General features: G+C 44.6%; 1 protein-coding gene across 1 annotated transcript in view; it reads right to left on the bottom strand.

The window, feature by feature from the left end:
- Positions 1-19,309, bottom strand: part of LOC111855148 (MICOS complex subunit mic25a) — a 76,148-nt gene that overhangs the window by 44,177 nt on the left and 12,662 nt on the right. Inside the window, exon 5 of the mRNA XM_023833863.2 lies at positions 15,492-15,575. Within this exon, the coding sequence (XP_023689631.2) occupies positions 15,492-15,575 (84 nt within the window). The remainder of the gene's footprint in view (positions 1-15,491; positions 15,576-19,309) is intronic.

The raw sequence follows: 19,309 nt of genomic DNA on the forward strand, positions 1-19,309 counted from the left end.
AGAAGTGGAGAGTGAAGCCCTCTGGTCTTCCTGAAGTTGACGATGATCTATGTCATTAACATTCTGGGAGAGGTTTCTGTCATGGCACCATACAGTCAAGTGTTGCACCACCCTCCTGCAGTCAGCCTCATCACTGTCACTGATGAGGTCAGTCACGGTGGTGTCTTCCAAAAACTTGATGATGCCGTTGCCCACGTGCTTTTCCACACAATCATAAGTGAATGGGCTGTACAGCAGCAGGCTGAGGTAACAGCATTGCGGGACGCCAGTGCTGACGATCAACCTGGATGATCTCCTATCGCCCATTCTCACCGTCCGGGGTCTATTAGTTGAAGTCAAACACCCAGTCACAGATGGTGCTCCATGGGAGGTCTCTCAGCTTTAACACCAGTTTGCATCGTATAATGGTGTTAAAAGCAGAGCTGTTGTCGATAAACAGCGTCCTGACGTAGGTGTTCTTTTCTAAATGTCCCAGAGAAGTCTGCAGGGCGAGGGAGACCGCCCACGGATGGATCTGTTAGACAGAATGCAGACTGGAGGTATTCTGTGGTTGACTTGTGCTTGATGTGCCACATGACTATGGAAGGAAGAGGGGAGGGTGGTCTTTCAGGAAGGACACACTAGCTTTCTTTGGCACAGACATGACTGTGGTTTTCTGATTAAAAAAAAAAGGCCAGCTCTGTTAGTAATAATGCCTCCAAAACTCTCAACGTATCGTTACCAACTAGAAGATACACTAGCCATGTCATGTGTGGAAACAACAAGACTGCTGTATTCAACGACTTCCACTCTGAAAAAGGTCATTTCCAACACCAGCATTCCAACACCTACATTTTTTAATTCCAAGTCTTTAAGCATGACAATGAAACAGCTTGAGAAATAAAGCCAGCAGCAGTTTACTCACTTATTCACCTTTGCATTTCTAGATAATAGACTAACCCATCAAAGAACATTAATTGCCGTGAGCTCTTCAGAGCTGCAGAATCATAACAGCTCCCATCCCTGACTCCTCTCAGCCAGCACGACTCCTGCCATTCGCCTGGAGGAGCAGCATTAGACCCCCGGAGCTCCAAACACCGTGTGACACCTGGCACACACCACCAAATGAATAACCAGGCAAAAATAAAATTAAAATGCATTAAGTTCCTTAAGCTTTGAAGTAAACAGGTTCCAAACACGTTTGACTGCAGGGGCCCTTAGCGCTAAAGGGCCGGCGCTTTCCGTCAGTGTGTCCGGCTGGCTGCAGAAAAGGGCCCTGTATCCGCGGCGGGCCCCGCTGAGGGCCCCGCTGACAGTCCGTCAGCCGAGCTGTCAAGATTGCGGGGGGATTATCGGATCTAATGTATGCTCAAGTGCTCCGGAGTGCTCTGCCGCTGGTGACAAGACGCGACATGCAGAAAAGAAAGAAAAGCCTTAGTCCTGAAAAGTAAGGGAATGAGGTGAAGGGGAGCGAGCAGACTGGGCGCAGACGCAGAAAAGGCTTTTGAGAGATTAGTCGCAGCAGACGCATGATGACGCGGTAATTCCTCCAGGAGGCAGCTTTTGGGGCACGATATTTTAATGGCCATTCCAAACACGGCCTCACCTTCGCACTAATCTTAAGGAAGACTTTTCAATGACAAAAAAAATCAACATAACTGACTCCAATGAACCCAAAGCGCTTCTACGGCTTTTTGTCAGTATTTCTGCTGCTTACACGAAACAAGCCACTTTTAATTACGTTCCAGAGCTGCAGGTCTTACTCTATAAGTGTCAATTTAGTGTAGGATGCAGTGATAAAAATCAATGACAACGTGGTGTTTAAAACAACTCCCCCAATGACACAGCCATTCCTTCACTGCACTTACCCCCACCGACGGTGGATACACTGCATACACTGCATTCGTAGCAGAGCTGCTGGCTCGGATCGCACAGACGGTCATCTCGGTAACAGCAGGCTAAACAGACATGCCGAAGGGCCCGCATTAACCCCCCCCCCCCCACCCACCCAGTACAGCTCCTCCACGCAAAGTCAAAAAGCCTGATGGCAAATACGCCAGGCGTCACCTGTTCCTGATCCACTTGGCAAACAATACACTCTGGTAATTAGGTAAATACAAACAAGAAGGGCTCAGACCTCAGGCCTAGCAGAGCCTGTCACTGCCTGGAGCTCACGACTGCTTAGAGAAAAGTTAGCTGGTGTTTACGCTCAAAGCTGAGCCTGCAATTAGTGTCAATTCCCTTCAGATCGGGGGGGGGGGGCGGCGGCTCCTGTCCTAAGCAGTAGGGGCACTTTTGGGCGACACGGCCTTCAGAGTGCCATCAGGTGCCCACCCTTACCAGCGTTTCAATAGCAATCATCTGAATCAGTGATTCATTTATAATCCTAAGCAGCAGATCTGTCTATCTTATCATGGAGGCTTATATCTTTATCACAAACAGAAAAGGCGGAAGGTTCCGTGACATGTTCTATGGGTGGATTTTGAAGATTGATTCCTATGGCGCTGAGTACTTTCCCCTGCTAACACACTATTAACCTTTTAGGTAAAAAAGTACGGCAGTTGATAAAATGCTGTGTAAATAGCTGCATTTCTGTGGGGTGCCGCAACATTTTAAGGAATACTTGAAATATTAAACTGATGGAACTGTCTATGGACAAATATGGTTTTCACAAATTGGGAAATGCCAGGAGATGCAAGCAAAAAATATTATACTTTGTAATTGTTTTTCCCAAATTAAAACCTTCATAAACTAACCATTTTAAAATGTCTACAATGCATCAGACACTAATCTCTATTTGTTTGTTGCATTTCTGATTAGTAGTAATATTAATTGTGGTTGTGCCACCTGCTTTTTCGAGCTTGATTCACATTAAATAGACATCTGTTTGGACAGCTGTACAAGCTTTTGTCCTTGATATATAAGTTTATACATACAATTTAAAAAACAAGGACTTTTATTGTATTTCAATATTTTCATGGTTTCCCATGGGTTGTACCATCTGACAAACTGTACAAGCCTGACCATGAGTTGAAAATGGGAATTTTTGGTCAATATCTGAGGTAGTCTACTAACTCCTTCTCTGCACTCTGAAGATCACTTGGGGTTTTTATGATGTAACATAACATCTGGTCCATTGTTTTCTAAAATGAACCTGCTCTCCCCAGCTGTCCTGTCTGACCTTGAGGTAACGTAAATTTGAGGACAATAGTTTTTCAATTATCTTAATGGTTTTGTACTTTGCAACTTTTACAGTTTAAAAGTTTCAAACATAGAATTATGCCCAATTTTCTTATTACTTAAATACCAATGTTAACAGTTTTCTTACTTCCATCTGAAGTTTTTAGTTGCTGAGATACAAAAAAAAGTAAGCTGATTATTATTTGAATGGACTGACATACAGTGCTGCTTGAAAGTTTGTGAACCCCTTGAGTAGTTTAGATTTTTCAGTTGTTTTACCATGAGTCTCTTATTTTATCATCACCAGGTTTTATATATGAAACGTCAGGTTTATGTTCATCAACTCCATGTACAGTGGTACCTCAGTTCTCTAACTCATTAGAACTTAAAAATCAAACCAACCAGCTCGAAAAAAAATTACCTAGAGCTCGATCTGAATCTCAGAAGTCAAACCGTGAATGCCGACCTAAGATAACTTGTACGCGCGGGGAAATGAGTCACGCGGCACGTCTCTCAGCGGAAACAAAGGGTAATGCTTCAGTCTCAGCCTCGCATTCGCTGTGATAGCATCGTGCATGTTTACACTAGCTGAATACATATATTTAGACAGTAAAAATACATTTAGACAATGATAGACAGTAAGAGTAATTATTATTATATAATAAAATACATTTTAAAATAAAGATTTCTCATTCATTATTTTAATATTAATAATAAACCATTAATACATTTAATTATAATAATATTGTCGTGCTGAGCGGGGATGGAACGGAGACAAAGGCGCAGACGTCAGGGTATCGGGGAATACGGGGTTTAATTACAGGTAAGGCAGGCAAAACGCAGACGGACAATACAATGACCGGACTGGGGAAACAAACTGAAACGCGGACGAAATACAGAGGACTAATGACAGCAACCAGAAACAGCTGATCACACTGGGATTCCACACGGGGTTAACGAGGGGGCGTGGCACGCGGAAGGAGCGGACGATCGGGACTGGACACATTGTTTGGATACATTTATTTTCTTACTTTACAAATTACTGTTTTGATAAATGTGCTTAGATGTGTTTAGTACAGTATATGCTCTTCTTGTTTTATCCAGTTCACTTTGTGTTTAAATGCTAAAAAAAAACATATTTAGGTGTAATTTTTTGGGGCCGGGAACCAATTAATTGGTTTTCCATTATTTCTTATGGGGAAAATTCAATCAGAACTCAAACTTTTTAAGATTCGATCTGGAGTTCTGAAGGGATTAAGTTTGAGTTCTGAGGTACCACTGTACTTGTTTTGAGGGAACTGTGTAAGTAGCCAGCAGACTGTGTGAAACATGGAATCAGAGTATGTGTAAAAGTAAGTGAACAAAGTAGGTAACAGACATGTGGGTGCTCAAGTAATCAATTAAGCAGACCAATCAAATGAGACATCGTTAGGAAAGGTTTTGAGCAGCACTGATTAAGAGAGAGAGGAAACCAACCCAAACTACTGCCGTGCCAAAAGGCACAAAGCACACAGATCAACGATGCTGAGAGGAAAGGAGACATCTGAGGACATCAGGGAGAAGGTGGTCACAGCTGGTGGCTACAAGACCATCTACAAGACCATCTCCAAAAGGTTCCAGCTCCATCCATCCATAACAGAAATCATTTACAAATGGAGAGCAATCAGCATCACACACAGCGTCACACACGCAGCGTCACACACGCAGCGTCACACACGCAGCGTCACACACGCAGCGTCACACACGCAGCGTCACCGTAACTCTGCTCAGAAGTGGACGGCCATTAAACCTTTCACCAAGAAGCACCAGAAAAATAATAATTCAAGTAAAGGCCGACCCACACATCACCTCCAGAGAGTTACAGACCTCTCTGGAAGCATCTGGGATTAATGTACATGCGTCTATAATCAGGCGAAAAGTGAATAGACATGGCATTCATAGGACGGCTGCTAGAACGAAGCCTCTGCTCTCAAGAAAAAAACAAAGTTGCCCATTTAAACTTTGCCAGAGAGCACGTGGACAAACCAGAGGCCTTCTGGAAGTCCATTTTCTGGACCGATGAGTCCAAAATTGAATTATTTGGCCACAGGGGCCATGTTTGGAGAAAAGTCAACACTGCATATCAAGAAAAGAACCTCCTCCCAACAGTGAAGCATAGTGGTGGAAATGTGAAGGTCTGGGGCTGCTGTTCTGCCTCAGGACCTGGACGACATATTATCCAGGGAACCATGAATCAACAAATTCTTGACCAGAATCTCCTGTCATCAGTCAGGGAGTTGAAGCTGGGATGGAAATGGACTATGAAATAAAACTACAATCCAAAGCATTCCAGCAAAACTACCAAGGAATGGCTTAAGACAGGGGTGTCAGACTCCTGTCCTGGGGGGCCATAGCCCTGTGTAGCTTAGCTCTTTCTCTGTTCCACCACAAATGATTCATCTTAAGAGCTGTGTGGTAATTAGCACAAGGAGTTGAGTCAGGTTTGTTAAAGGAGGGGAAACCCAAAAACTTGCACAACTTGGACTCTGACCCCCCTGGCTTAAGAGAAAGAAGATTCACTGAATAAATAATGAAAATATATCTCTTTTTTCTGTGTGTCCCTTATTTGGAAGGTTTGCTTTACAAATTGGGATTTAAGTGTTCATTTCATAAGGTTATTTAAATTTATCTTTAGAAAACAATTACCATGTTTGGAGGGTTCACAAACTTTCAAGCAGCACTGTATAGTCACATTAAAGAAATTTCATACAATATGACTATGGAGGACTAAATTACCCACAACCAATTAATATCCATCCTGTAACAATGGGACAATGTTGCAACTTTGCCATACGATTTGACACATGTTGCTGTATTAAGCCCACTTGTTAAGCTACATCATTTCAAGAAGAAGGGTCTCTTTATGGATGTTTTGTAGTCAACTTCAGTCAGACTCCCCTGCACTGAGCTCCATGTAGCAATTAGTGCAGCAGTGAGAGCAGCGACTGTAACATCTGCATAGCACAACCAACAACACGAACGCAAACAACCTACCTAGCAGGACACAATGAGAAATCTTCTCAGAAGTACTGGCAAAATCATGCCATTAATCAATTATGCTTGGCAAATCTAGTTTGTATTTGTGTTTGTATTTTCTGTGATTTTCTTCAGAAGATTGTGCAGAGAGGTTTGTAATATCCACCAGCAGCACTATTTAAAGTAGACATGAAGCTATCCTGTAGAATGAGCAGCAACAAGACAAACATCTTCCCCTACCGCTAAGTGGACAATCTCAGGGGGTCAGATCTTACAAGTGGGGGATGTCATCTCCAAGGGGCCATTTTAAAGTGTCCATGTTAAACCCCACCCTCGAAAACCAGCACTATTCACATCCGTCATGCAAATACCTCATTCAAACATGCCAAAGTGATTGCAGGAGGAGAAGTGGCAATAAGTGTTTAGTGTTTATTTTGGCCAAAATACTCTGTCGGCCGACAGATCGTCACGTCTCAGCCCAACACTCCGGTTCCGTCCACAACCATGACACCTGCACCTGAAGCAGCATCATCAAGTGGCTAAAAGATAACAAATCCTATTTCAAGAGAGAAAAAAGACTTGCTGCACCTTCAAGAAGGTCCACTAAGCTGTGCAATCTAGGCAACTGGCATCTATGTCAGTTGATTTTGATAAAAGTCTCTGCTCATGGCAACACATAAAGGAATGCAATCAAGTAAATAGGCCTAGGCATGTTGCAGCCAGATGCTGAGATTTGCAAAAAATGACAGAGTAGAGTGACCAAGACGCTAAGATCCTGCTATGAGGACAGAGTGACCAAGACGTTAAGGTCCTGCTATGAGGACAGAGTGACCAAGATGTTAAGGTCCTGCTGTGAGGACAGAGTGACCAAGACGTTAAGGTCCGGCTATGAGGAGAGAGTGACCAAGACGTTAAGGTCCGGCTATGAGGACAGAGTGACCAAGACGTTAAGGTCCTGCTGTGAGGACAGAGTGACCAAGACGTTAAGGTCCTGCTGTGAGGACAGAGTGACCAAGACGTTAAGGTCCTGCTGTAAGGACAGAGTGACCAAGACGTTAAGGTCCGGCTATGAGGACAGAGTGACCAAGACGTTAAGGTCCTGCTGTGAGGACAGAGTGACCAAGACGTTAAGGTCCTGCTGTGAGGACAGAGTGCACTGCAGCACCTGCATTCCATGGCTCATCTGTCTGAGGAACAATATGAACTCTTAGGGCTGTAAACCTCCCCCCCACCGGGGAGCTCTGTGAGTCTCGGCATGCTGATACAACTCGGCGGGAAATTCGTGGACAAAGACGTAGTGACATCTGGAGGAGTCAGTCACTCCCGAAGGAAAGGAAAAATTCCAATTGGTAGGCTTACTCCATTTTGTCTAGATGAAAAATGGTTTTCTACCACCCAAATATGAGACTTTCTGCTTCGAGTCACATTTCTTGAGAAATAATCTTTATGAAATTTTCACAGGAAGCTGCCGCGAATCGAAAAATCAGATCTGAGCAAAAATTCGGAGATGTCCTTTTACCTCAAGGACATATTGAAATTAAGTCATTATAAGGTCTCGACTGCTTTCTCCCCTGACATCACAGGATATCTCATCTAATGAGATGCCCTAATATCTCAGCTGTTAATCTCTTTTTAATCTTTTTTAAACAGTAATATGAGAAACAATCCAGGAAACATATACGCAATATGGAGCTAAAAATCAGATTTCAACAATACAACTTTGAAAATGAGCCTTTACCTCTGGGCTATGTCTCCCTTTCGCTGAAGTTGCTTATCCAAAACACCAGCAAGCTCCCTGCACTCTGGTGGGCCTTGACAGGCTGGCAGGGAGGACCCAGCCTACTCGCCGACGCTCTCATGCCTCGAGCACCTCTGCCTGCAAGAAGGCCCGTTTACAACAGCGTGTACACGTTAGCTTGGGCATTAAGAGCCCTGGGGTGCTGGAGGCGGGCGATAAGCGGCGAGGTTGGGCATTAGATAGAAAATGGAATCACAGACTTCACTGAACATGTCTGAGGTTCATCTGTGCAAAAGCCACCTTGGATGTTCTGCACCATTTCACCGCACACTGCACACTGCATGCTAAGCCCTTGGTGCTCATTGTCTCATTGCTAACCTTTGCATTGATAGGGAGACGGGCCAATCAAGGCTACTGCAAACCTACTGCAGGAAGAAAGTTCAACTCCATTACATGGCTGCTGGGTGCTTTAATCAACCACTCACTCATTCACACCCATTCATTTTCCATGGAGTCATCCCGACTCTAGACTACAGCAAGGTTGCAAAGTTGCAATAAGTTGATCCATAGGGGAAGGCATATGCTACAGACATCCTTTGCCCTTTATCGATTCATGAATTACTCCAAGTCAAAAACTTAACAAGTCCAATCAAAGCAGGATTTATAAATAAACACAGCCTAGTTGCATTACCATGGCATCTTATGATATTCCCAGGTCAATCAGAAGAGCTCCGTGTTAATCGCTCTGCATATTTACCCACGTGCTGAGCTGTCTAAGACGTGAAAAGCACATCATTTTTTTTAACCCTGAAAACATGATCATGTTTTTTTTTTTTAAAACTTTATTTCATTGCCCCTTTGCTTTAGAAGAAGTCTTTTGTAATTCTATTAATGATTAAAATTACATCTTTACTGTTATGGGGGAAAAAGAACCAGGTGCGTAAGAGATACCAGCTGCGGTTGACAGTATCGTTCTCATTCAGTCAAGCAGGCAGGCTCAAACAGAATTATTCAAGGGCTAAGAGTTTTTACTGAATAGAATCGGTCTAGCAGATCTGCAATTACTAGGGAGTTATATTCCTGTCGAGCGTTCAGATATGAATGGCAGAGTGATACTGCGCTTGTATTCAGTTATTTTGAGTTCATAATCCTAATGCAAGGAGCTTAGCTTTCAAAAGGCCTAAGAAGGGCTGCAAGGTATTTTGTGAAGCTATAACGACGCCTGACACGGGGTTTGATGTGTCTATCGTTAGCTGTCCTCCTGTTAAGCCTGATTCAAAGTGGCACGATCTCAAAGTGACTGCCAGGTTGTAAACCTAAGATTAGAGGGAGAGGTCAGTCACAAACCACGTATCATGATCATTTTCTGGTTTTCCATTTGACTTTCTTTTTTACGTCAGTGTCTTGTAAGAGCATCACATTGTGATGTCAAACTACCACGTGACATTATTTTAAGATTAATACGGATACTGAGTCAAGTTTTGAAATATAAAACTCAATTATTATGATACTTGCATCTAGGTATGAAAATTTTGTCACAAATATCAACATATCACAGCTAGACAGCTGTCAGCAATGACAATAAAAGAGCAAACCATCAATTTTTTGGAGCTCAATTCATAAACCAGATTATTTTGGAGAAGCACAATGCTGAAAACTCCTTACGAGTGGAACCACAACACGAGCCAAACAGCTTCAAAAATGGAAGAATTGTTCTGCTGAGTCTCCAAAATGCCTTCAGACAGGTCTGGTGGTGAAATTAAGCATGCAACTACTGTGAGAAAATTCCAGCTACCAATGAGGCTGCCAACACAAACAAGGTTATCTGGTTTGCCTTTGTAAATCCAGAACTTTCAACCTTTCAGATCAGCCAGTCCACAATCCCCTAGCCAGTCCACACTTGTTTTGCTCCCCCATGCCTGATGACTGGGACATAAAAGGCAGGTGTGGTTGTTGGGTTGAGGAATGTCTGGTGAGGACTTGCATTATCTTTGAATCTGAAGGAGATTCCAGTTTCAGAAGATTTGTGATGCCCCCAATTAGGACATCATAGACAGGGAATTGTAGCATGGGGTTAAAGGGGAATTTCAGGTTTTATGAAGAAACTGGTTTTATGCAACTGTTTATGTTGTGGGTTCATATGGAAACTCGGCTTTGATGGCAGATACCGAAGCAGGAAAGAACTGATCAGACTCCACATTACTAACATCACAACTTTAAACAGCCATAGCAAAGGGTTACAGCACTGATACCTCCTTCCCCATTAACTGGTCTTATATGTAGACACCGATATTAATCACCTGCTGAAAATATCCTAAAAATTGCCTGGTTCACAAGAAAACTAATGAGAAAGTATTATTGGAGTTTGAAAAATGTTTCCCGACTTCCTGAACAGACGGAACAAAGTGGAGAGTGAGCCTTCTTCAAACAGGGCTCACAGGGTGGGGGCGAGGGGGGGGCGGTTACAAGGGCACCATAAAACCCAGCAGCAAGCATGGGTAACCTGTGCACACCAACACAGTCCATGGGTAACCTGTGCACACCAACTCAGTCCATGGGTAACCTGTGCACACCAACACAGTCCATGGGTAACCTGTGCACACCAACTCAGTCCATGGGTAACCTGTGCACACCAACACAGTCCAGCCTCAGTCTTGGTCATGTTTTCTTTTACCTTACAGCGGAGACTCACTAAGGAAAAAGAAAAAAATAAGGATTGCAAAGCCAAACAACCGGAAATGCTTTATGTGGCTGTGACTAATGGTCAGCTCTGCATCTTTGGGGGGGGGGGGGGGGTTGCAGTAAGGGGAAGCCATTAAATTGCTTGACCTGTGCTGGAGCTCAGAAAAGATGTTTCTCTGCTTCAGCCTAAACACAACACGGGGGTTTGCTCTCAACGGGCTTGGGGATGAATGGGCTAAATCCAGACTGGCTGCCTTCAGGACACGATTCCATTCCACCAGTGTTTTAGAGCCAGAAATTAAAGGCCCGAACACTTAGCACTTCACAAACAATTATTTATCATTTGGCACAGTAACGTTTATGTACAAGAAATGTCAAGGGCCCAAAGGGAAGCTGAAAGGACACCATAAGTTCTTTGGTGGTATAAAACGGGGGCTTTCTTCGGGGTCAGCCTGTCATTTAACCCGCATCGCTTAACACGGCTAATGCAGTGCTCGCCACATCTTATCACACCAAAGTCCCCCGGCCCACCGAAACACCCGCCGATTAATGTTTGATACAAGCAATAAGATATACTTCATTTTTCATTTGGACATGTGATTTCACATAGACCATTTTGCTCTCTATGAAAGAGAGTTTGGGGGGTAGAGCAGAGAGCCAGCCAGAGTACAGCCCCCCAGGAGCAACTGGGGTTAAGGGCCTTGCTCAGGGGCCTAATGGTCATGTGATTACTCGGCCAGCCTCAGGATTCAAACCCAGAACCTTCCACAGATAGGCACAGACTTCTGTCCTGCTGAGGTAAACAGCATTTGTGGACTGTTAGGGATTTTGTTACCAAGTATGGAAGATATTTACTGAGACAGACTGACAAGGCAAACATCATTGTGGGTGACAAGACGCACCCCCTTTCCTCCTCATATGAACTGTTGCTACCTAGACAATACTGCCCTCCTCTAGTCACTAAAAACAGATCTAAATTTTCATATTTCCTACAAGCCATTAAGTATTTATACCAGTAATGTACAGTAAAATGAGCAGAATGTTTAGCCAGTTTGGTCAACCTAATTTGTTGCAAGGTGTTAGGCATGTATATAAGCATGCCTATTGGTGTCTCTGTGATGCAGTGATGTGTATGGGTATGGTATGGGTATGTGTATGCCTATTGGTGTCTCTGTGATGCAGTGATGTGTATGGGTATGTGTATGCCTATTGGTGTCTCTGTGATGCAGTGATGTGTATGGGTATGTGTATGCCTATTGGGGTCTCTGTGATGCAGTAATGTGTATGGGTATGGTATGGGTATGTGTATACCTATTGGTGTCTCTGTGATGCAGTGATGTGTATGGGTATGTGTATGCCTATTGGGGTCTCTGTGATGCAGTGATGTGTATGGGTATGGTATGGGTATGTGTATACCTATTGGTGTCTCTGTTATGCAGTGATGTGTATGGTATGGGTATGTGTATACCTATTGGTGTCTCTGTGATGCAGTGATGTGTATGGGTATGTGTATGCCTATTGGTGTCTCTGTGATGCAGTGATGTGTATGGGTATGTGTATGCCTATTGGTGTCTCTGTGATGCAGTGATGTGTATGGGTATGTGTATACCTATTGGTGTCTCTGTGATGCAGTGATGTGTATGGGTATGTGTATGCCTATTGGGGTCTCTGTGATGCAGTGATGTGTATGGGTATGTGTATGCCTATTGGTGTCTCTGTGATGCAGTGATGTGTATGGGTATGTGTATGCCTATTGGTGTCTCTGTGATGCAGTGATGTGTATGGGTATGTGTATGCCTATTGATGTCTCTGTGATGCGATGATGTGTATGGGTATGTGTATGCCTATTGGTGTCTCTGTGATGCAGTGATGTGTATGGGTATGTGTATGCCTATTGGTGTCTCTGTGATGCAGTGATGTGTATGGGTATGTGTATGCCTATTCATGTCTCTGTGATGCGATGATATGTATGGGTGTATTGATGTCTCTGTGATGCAGTGATGTGTATGGGTATGGTATGGGTATGTGTATGAGCATGCCTATTGGTGTCTCTGTGATGCAGTGATGTGTATGGGTATGGTATGGGTATGTGTATACCTATTGATGTCTCTGATGCGATGATGTGTATGGGTATGGTATGGGTATGTGTATACCTATTGATGTCTCTGTGATGCAGTGATGTGTATGGGTATGGTATGGGTATGTGTATGAGCATGCCTATTGGTGTCTCTGTGATGCAGTGATGAGTATGGGTATGGTATGGGTATGTGTATACCTATTGATGTCTCTGTGATGCAGTGATGTGTATGGGTATGGTATGGGTATGTGTATGAGCATGCCTATTGGTGTCTCTGTGATGCAGTGATGAGTATGGGTATGGTATGGGTATGTGTATACCTATTGATGTCTCTGTGATGCAGTGATGTGTATGGGTATGGTATGGGTATGTGTATGAGCATGCCTATTGGTGTCTCTGTGATGCAGTGATGTGTATGGGTATGGTATGGGTATGTGTATGAGCATGCCTATTGGTGTCTCTGTGATGCAGTGATGTGTATGGGTATGGTATGGGTATGTGTATGAGCATGCCTATTGGTGTCTCTGTGATGCAGTGATGAGTATGGGTATGGTATGGGTATGTGTATACCTATTGATGTCTCTGTGATGCAGTGATGTGTATGGGTATGGTATGGGTATGTGTATGAGCATGCCTATTGGTGTCTCTGTGATGCAGTGATGTGTATGGGTATGGTATGGGTATGTGTATGAGCATGCCTATTGGTGTCTCTGTGATGCAGTGATGTGTATGGGTATGTGAGATCTGTAATGCTATGATGAAATGCCTTTTGATTATGCTGCAGACTAATATCCCCATGGGTACAAATAAAGTTTCTATCTATCTAAATACCACCACCAAGCCTCAGACCATTGATTTAAATGGACATTTGTGGTGTCGTATTGTCTGCATGGCCTGTTACCCATAGCTGTGTAGGTCTAAAATAAGGAGTGAAGAGCACACGATGCAACGAGACACAATACGTGTGAAATAGCATTACTCAGTTTTGCATTGTTGGGTGCAGTAACATCCCTGTTAGCTCGATGCCTCAGATATCATAGGGTGGCCTACAGTGTACACTGTAGCAGATAGTGTTGTCATGGCAACAATAATAACTGATATGAGAACTTCAAAAAGACGACATGAACCCTAGTTCTGAGATGTGGTTGAAAAGTACAACCCAGCCTCTGTATCCATGGGTTCCGCATCCTTGGATTCAATCAACCACGGATTGAAAATGTATATATAAAAACAAAAAATTTCATGACGCTCCAGAAGGCAAAACATGAATTTGCCACGCACCAAGCACTATGCTGAATCCACGTGACTGAAGTGATATGTAGTTCTGGAACTTCATGAGTGTTAGCACAGTGTGTGCGTGTTTGTGTGTGTGTGTGTGTGTGTGTGTGTGTCTATATGTGAGGGTCACGCACACATTACGCTGCCCCAACAAGGTGATAAAACATTGCCACAAGCAGAAACTCAGTTTTATAAAAATCTGAGACTGCAATCAAAAAACTAAAAATATCAAAAGTCTGGCATTTTGTTTGATTACTTATGGATAAGGTTAGGGCTGGGTAGGGGTTGCAGTTGTCATTGTTGGGATTTGGGTTTTCCCCAGAGAAATGATTGGACGATCTAAACAAAGACATGCATACAAACATGTATGTTTGTGTGTGTGTGAGTGAGTGAGTGAGTGAGTGAGTGAGTGAGTGAGTGAGTGAAAGAAAGAGAAAGAGATTGAGAGAAAGAAAATTCCCTCAATATCTCTCAGTATAATAATTTTCTATATGCACTACGACGGCTGCATCTGTACTGAACACGTAGACTTTTTTTCTTGTTATTGTTCCCTAAACCATACAGTACAACTATTTGCATAGCATTTACATGGAATTAGGTATTATAGATAATCTAGAGATGATTTCAAATATACAGAAGGATGTGCATAGGATGGAAATACTACGTCATTTTATATAAGGGACTTAAGCATGTACAGATTCTGGTACCCACGGGAGATCCTAGAACCAATCCCCAGTGCATAGCGAGAGCTGACTGTATGTTATACTGTTATTAGAAAGCCTAATCGTCAAGTCTAAATAAACATTAAATAAAACACATTACTGATCTCAAACTGAAAATGATCACTAACAAAATATGTAATAACTTTTGCTTTTTAGTGCCAAATATCACATAATTGCACATTGAAATACTTCACTTCTCCTACTGTTATTCAATCTGTTCTAAAAACAAAAAATCCTACTATTATGAAAGGATTTCCTGCAATCGGTGAGGATTAAAACAGTGGTTTATGCAGTGTTGTAAAACAAGTAGCGTCTATCAGTTTTGGCAATTAAACACGTGTGGGACTTTGAGATCTTGCACAGAAACCACATGGTGATTTAGAATTATAATTGCAATCATATCTTAACGGCTGACATACCTGGAGGCAGCGCGGTAAATGTAGGCCAAGGAGCCTGCAGGAAAATCAACCCTCTTCCTCCCTTGCATATCAGCCATTAAGTAACACTTACACTGATTCTTTTAGTACTTTGCTCTATCCATAGCACTAGCGAACACAGATACAGTGTAATAAATCATGGGCCTTCAACACGCACACACACAGGACCAGTGTGTGCAGTAAGGCTGAGCACAGCATTTCCAAGGGGGAAAAAAAACTACAAACAAGGGCAAAATTTTAAGTAGTACAATAATTCACCTGAACCGCTTCAGAAAAACAGGTAGAGTTGTATAATTTTAAGCCACTCGGGCTCAAAGTGACCACTGCATGAACACTAAGTCTCCCAAAGCACTGCTGAGCTCGGCACTGGGGCACTGCCTCACCTTCTTCGGCAGTTGTGCCAGCTGCTCCTTGTAGAAGGCATCCAGCAGCTTCAACTCAGCCTCCTTCTTCTCCAGCTGCTTGGCCTGCATGACAGAGGAAAGGGCAAACCCACAATGCATCAGTGCAGCTTCCAGTGGGCAACCTGCCCCTTAGCCATTCCAAAGCATATATCAGCCTCTGCTCTGTCATCTAAAACATTTAGAAAGCAACACTTTTTAGAAGAAGATCAATGCCCTAATAAGGAAACAGCAAAAGTAAATGAAGCATGTAATATGGTCCAAGAGCTATAGCGCCACCATCAGGCTGAGCTGAGCGACTGCAGGAATTTGACTATATATGGATGTGGACCGGGCACCACAAAAATTCTGTGGCTGAAAAGATGCGCTGCAGTGCTATGTAAGACTTGCTCCAGGCATGATGGCAAACAGAAGCACATGACTGACACGGGGATGGCAGGACACAATACAGACTTTACAGGAGAGGAGACAGCTTTCTGCAAAAGAGACGGAAAGAATGAACACAATGGCACAAGGGAAGCGTAGGAGAAGAGCGGGCGCTGGGTGTCAGGTCTCGGGTCTGAGCACGTGCGCCGGGGCTGAGAGAGAGCGCAGAATGAATGCCCCCCCCCACACGCCACAGCGGACTACCTGCATATAAACACGACTGAGGGCTCACTGCACTGAAACGACCAAGCAGACAGGATGGTGCGACTCTGGGACACATGACAGCATGCTCAGTTCTGGGCAGTAGTGAGTGGTGGAGGAGGCGGGGGGGGGGGCAACCAGCCCTGGACCAATCAAAGCAGGGGGCCCACTGCAAAATTTACCAAGGGGGAACACCTCCCTCCTGCCTATAATATCTTACCAAGTACCCCTTTTGATAACAGACGATCACTCAAAATTCACAGCGATTTACCAAGCCTCAGACCATAGATTTAAACTAATATGTCTGGTGTTGTATTGTCTGCATAGCCTGTGTACCCATAGCTGTGTGGGTCAGAAAAAAGAACAAACACGATGCAGCGAGAGACAATACGTGTGAAACGGCATCACTCAGTGTTGACTATTTACCAATTTGCCAAGGGGGACCCCCCCCCCCCCCCTCTCAGCAGGTCGGAAAATTATACCGAGGGGCTCCCACACTCAAGCCACCATCCCCAATCGCCCACCCAACTGCCCCACTGTGATGCCCCTCTGCCCTGGCTCCGGGCTACTTGGCCAAGAAGTTGCCACTGTGCTGCCCCAGGAACAGGAGGAGGACAGAGCAGCGGGGGGGGGGGGGCATTCCGGCTCCCTCTGCGCCTCCATCAGCACCTGCCTGATGTGCAGTTTTCCAGCTGAATGACTTCAGTGGGCCGCAGTGGCCGTGCAGTGATCACGCCTGGATGCCGCTCAAACGCGGAATGGGAACAGGCGCCGTCGACCCGCTTGTTCGGTCTGGCCAGCTGCAGAGGGTGAGCGAACCTCACATTAACGGGAGATTAATCGCGTTTGGCTCCTAACATGCTCTCCAAAGAAGTTCCGTTCCACCGATGATAAAACAGGGGACTCAAATAAAAGATGTTATTCTTCATCGTTAAAGAGCCGGCAGACTGTTACCGCCGCTGTGATGAATCCAGGCCCGTCGTTTAATTTCACAACACAGGGGGTCAGAAGCATGACGGAGCGTCTGGGCACACAGAGCCCGTCCGGCTCGAGCAAAGGGGGCCATGGTGAGGGGCCCTGCGGTCTGGGGGCTGCTAGCAGGCAGCAGGGTGGGTGCTGAGAACATGAAGATCGGAGGAGCAGGAAGGGGCCAGACCCAGCCCAGGTGAGACGTAAAGGGGACATGGGGAACGAGAATCCGCTCTTTGCTGGGAACGGGGAGAGGCAGACATAAGGCCTCTTAAACATGGAGATGCCTGATCGTCACCCACACCGGCATTAAGGGCTACCCACCAGCTTCACTGCGGTATCCCCTCTAAGGCTCTGCAAAACGACAGCAGGAAACTGCTGAGACTTCCAGCCCAATGAATTTATGCAGGGAACATCGGAGGAGAGCTGAAGATCCTTAAATCCCACCTTTAGCTGACAGAATGACAGGCTTCCCTGCATATTGTCATCTGCCACTTGGGCTTTTCTTCTTGCCTGAACATGGCGCCGCAAAAAACAAAAGGAGCCCTTCTAATCTGTCCTCTGTTCTATTCTTGCACGTCAAACATACTCCCACGTTAATAAGCACGACACACACGCAGACTCACTTTCCATCATATGTTAACATACAGTACATGCACATACAAAGCCACAGCACACAGACACATCAGTTAACACTCACACACACAGCCTGCTACACGTTAGAACACACTGTTGCCCCTGCACACCTCTGAGTGCCTCCAGGGGGCGCCCTCTGCCTGCGTGCCTCATACACACCCTTCAAGGGCGATGGCAGCGGGTTCCCATGTTGCATTTCATCATATTTCCTGTTTACTTACCTAATGCATTTATTTAGCACAAAGCTACAGGCAGCACAATAAATTAGCAGTTAATAATCAAACAGATTAGCCTGAATGCAAGCTGCCTGCCTCTTCTGATTTGCACCTTTAATAATTGAGCTTCTCTGTAACACCCCGTTAAGTTTTTATTAAAGCAAAATCAAACCACCCAAAGAATTTTTAAAGTATGGAAAAAATGTAACCGAATCTATTAAATGAAGAATGGCTTAGAAGGAGCCATTATAACCACATGCATCCACACGGGATGGAACAAAAAGTGTGCCACGTCAAAATCTAACGTCCAACCAGGATGCTTGTGGAGTCAGAAATGCCAGCAGGACTGGGGGGAGGTTCTGGATAAAAGGAGAGTCAATGCCTTTGATTACATGGGAAGGAAAAGCTAAGACCATGTTTAGGAGACGCTGCGCATTCGAATGGCAATTCCTGTGCTGAAAGAAGCACTGGACCTGCCAGGAGATGACCAGGCACCAATCTTACATGCAGGTGTGAATCAACCAATGAATGCTGACTCTGCACTGTAGCTCTACCAATCAAGGCAGACTCTGCGTTGTAGATCAACCAATCAAAGCATGCACTATGCTGTAAATCAACCAATCAAGGCAGACTTTGCGCTGTAGTTCAACCAATCAAGGCAGACTCTGCGTTGTAGATCAACCAATCAAAGCATGCACTATGCTGTAAATCAACCAATCAAGGCAGACTTTGCGCCGTAGTTCAACCAATCAAGGCAGACTCTACACCGTAGATGAACCAATCAAGGCAGACTCTACGCCGTAGATGAACCAATCAAGGCAGACTCTACACTGTAGATTAACCAATTAAGGCAGACTCTACGCTGTAGATCAACCAATCAAGGCAGACTCTAGGCTATAGATCAGATACTGGTCAATCCTAAAAATACAGAACGCTGGGGATGAGGGGTGCCTTACCCGAACTAGCCTGGAAGCTAAGCACAGAATGACAAAGTGAAGGAAAATGGATCACTTGTGGCCATAAAGCATGGATGTAAAACACGCCCTGCACACACTTCCAGCCTCTGGGGGAGGTGGCGGGGGGGGCTCCGGCTTGGATAAAATCTCCCCCTGCCTGTAGCCGACTCACTGGCAATTACTTACGTTCCCAGCCGCCGAAGAGCGAAGGCTTAGCAGCTTTACATGCAAAAAGATGTCAGGGACTGTGATTACAATTACTGATAACAGGCTGTTATCTGTGTGCCGCTATTCATTTCACAAGCTGGATTACTCTCGCCAGACTCCTCTGAAATTGGAAAGGAAAAAAGCTTCTGGAGGACGCTATGGAGATGGGCAGGGCAGCAACTCATAACCA

The sequence above is a fragment of the Paramormyrops kingsleyae genome, chromosome 6 (assembly GCF_048594095.1).
Source record: "Paramormyrops kingsleyae isolate MSU_618 chromosome 6, PKINGS_0.4, whole genome shotgun sequence".
NCBI classification, from domain to species: domain Eukaryota; kingdom Metazoa; phylum Chordata; class Actinopteri; order Osteoglossiformes; family Mormyridae; genus Paramormyrops; species Paramormyrops kingsleyae.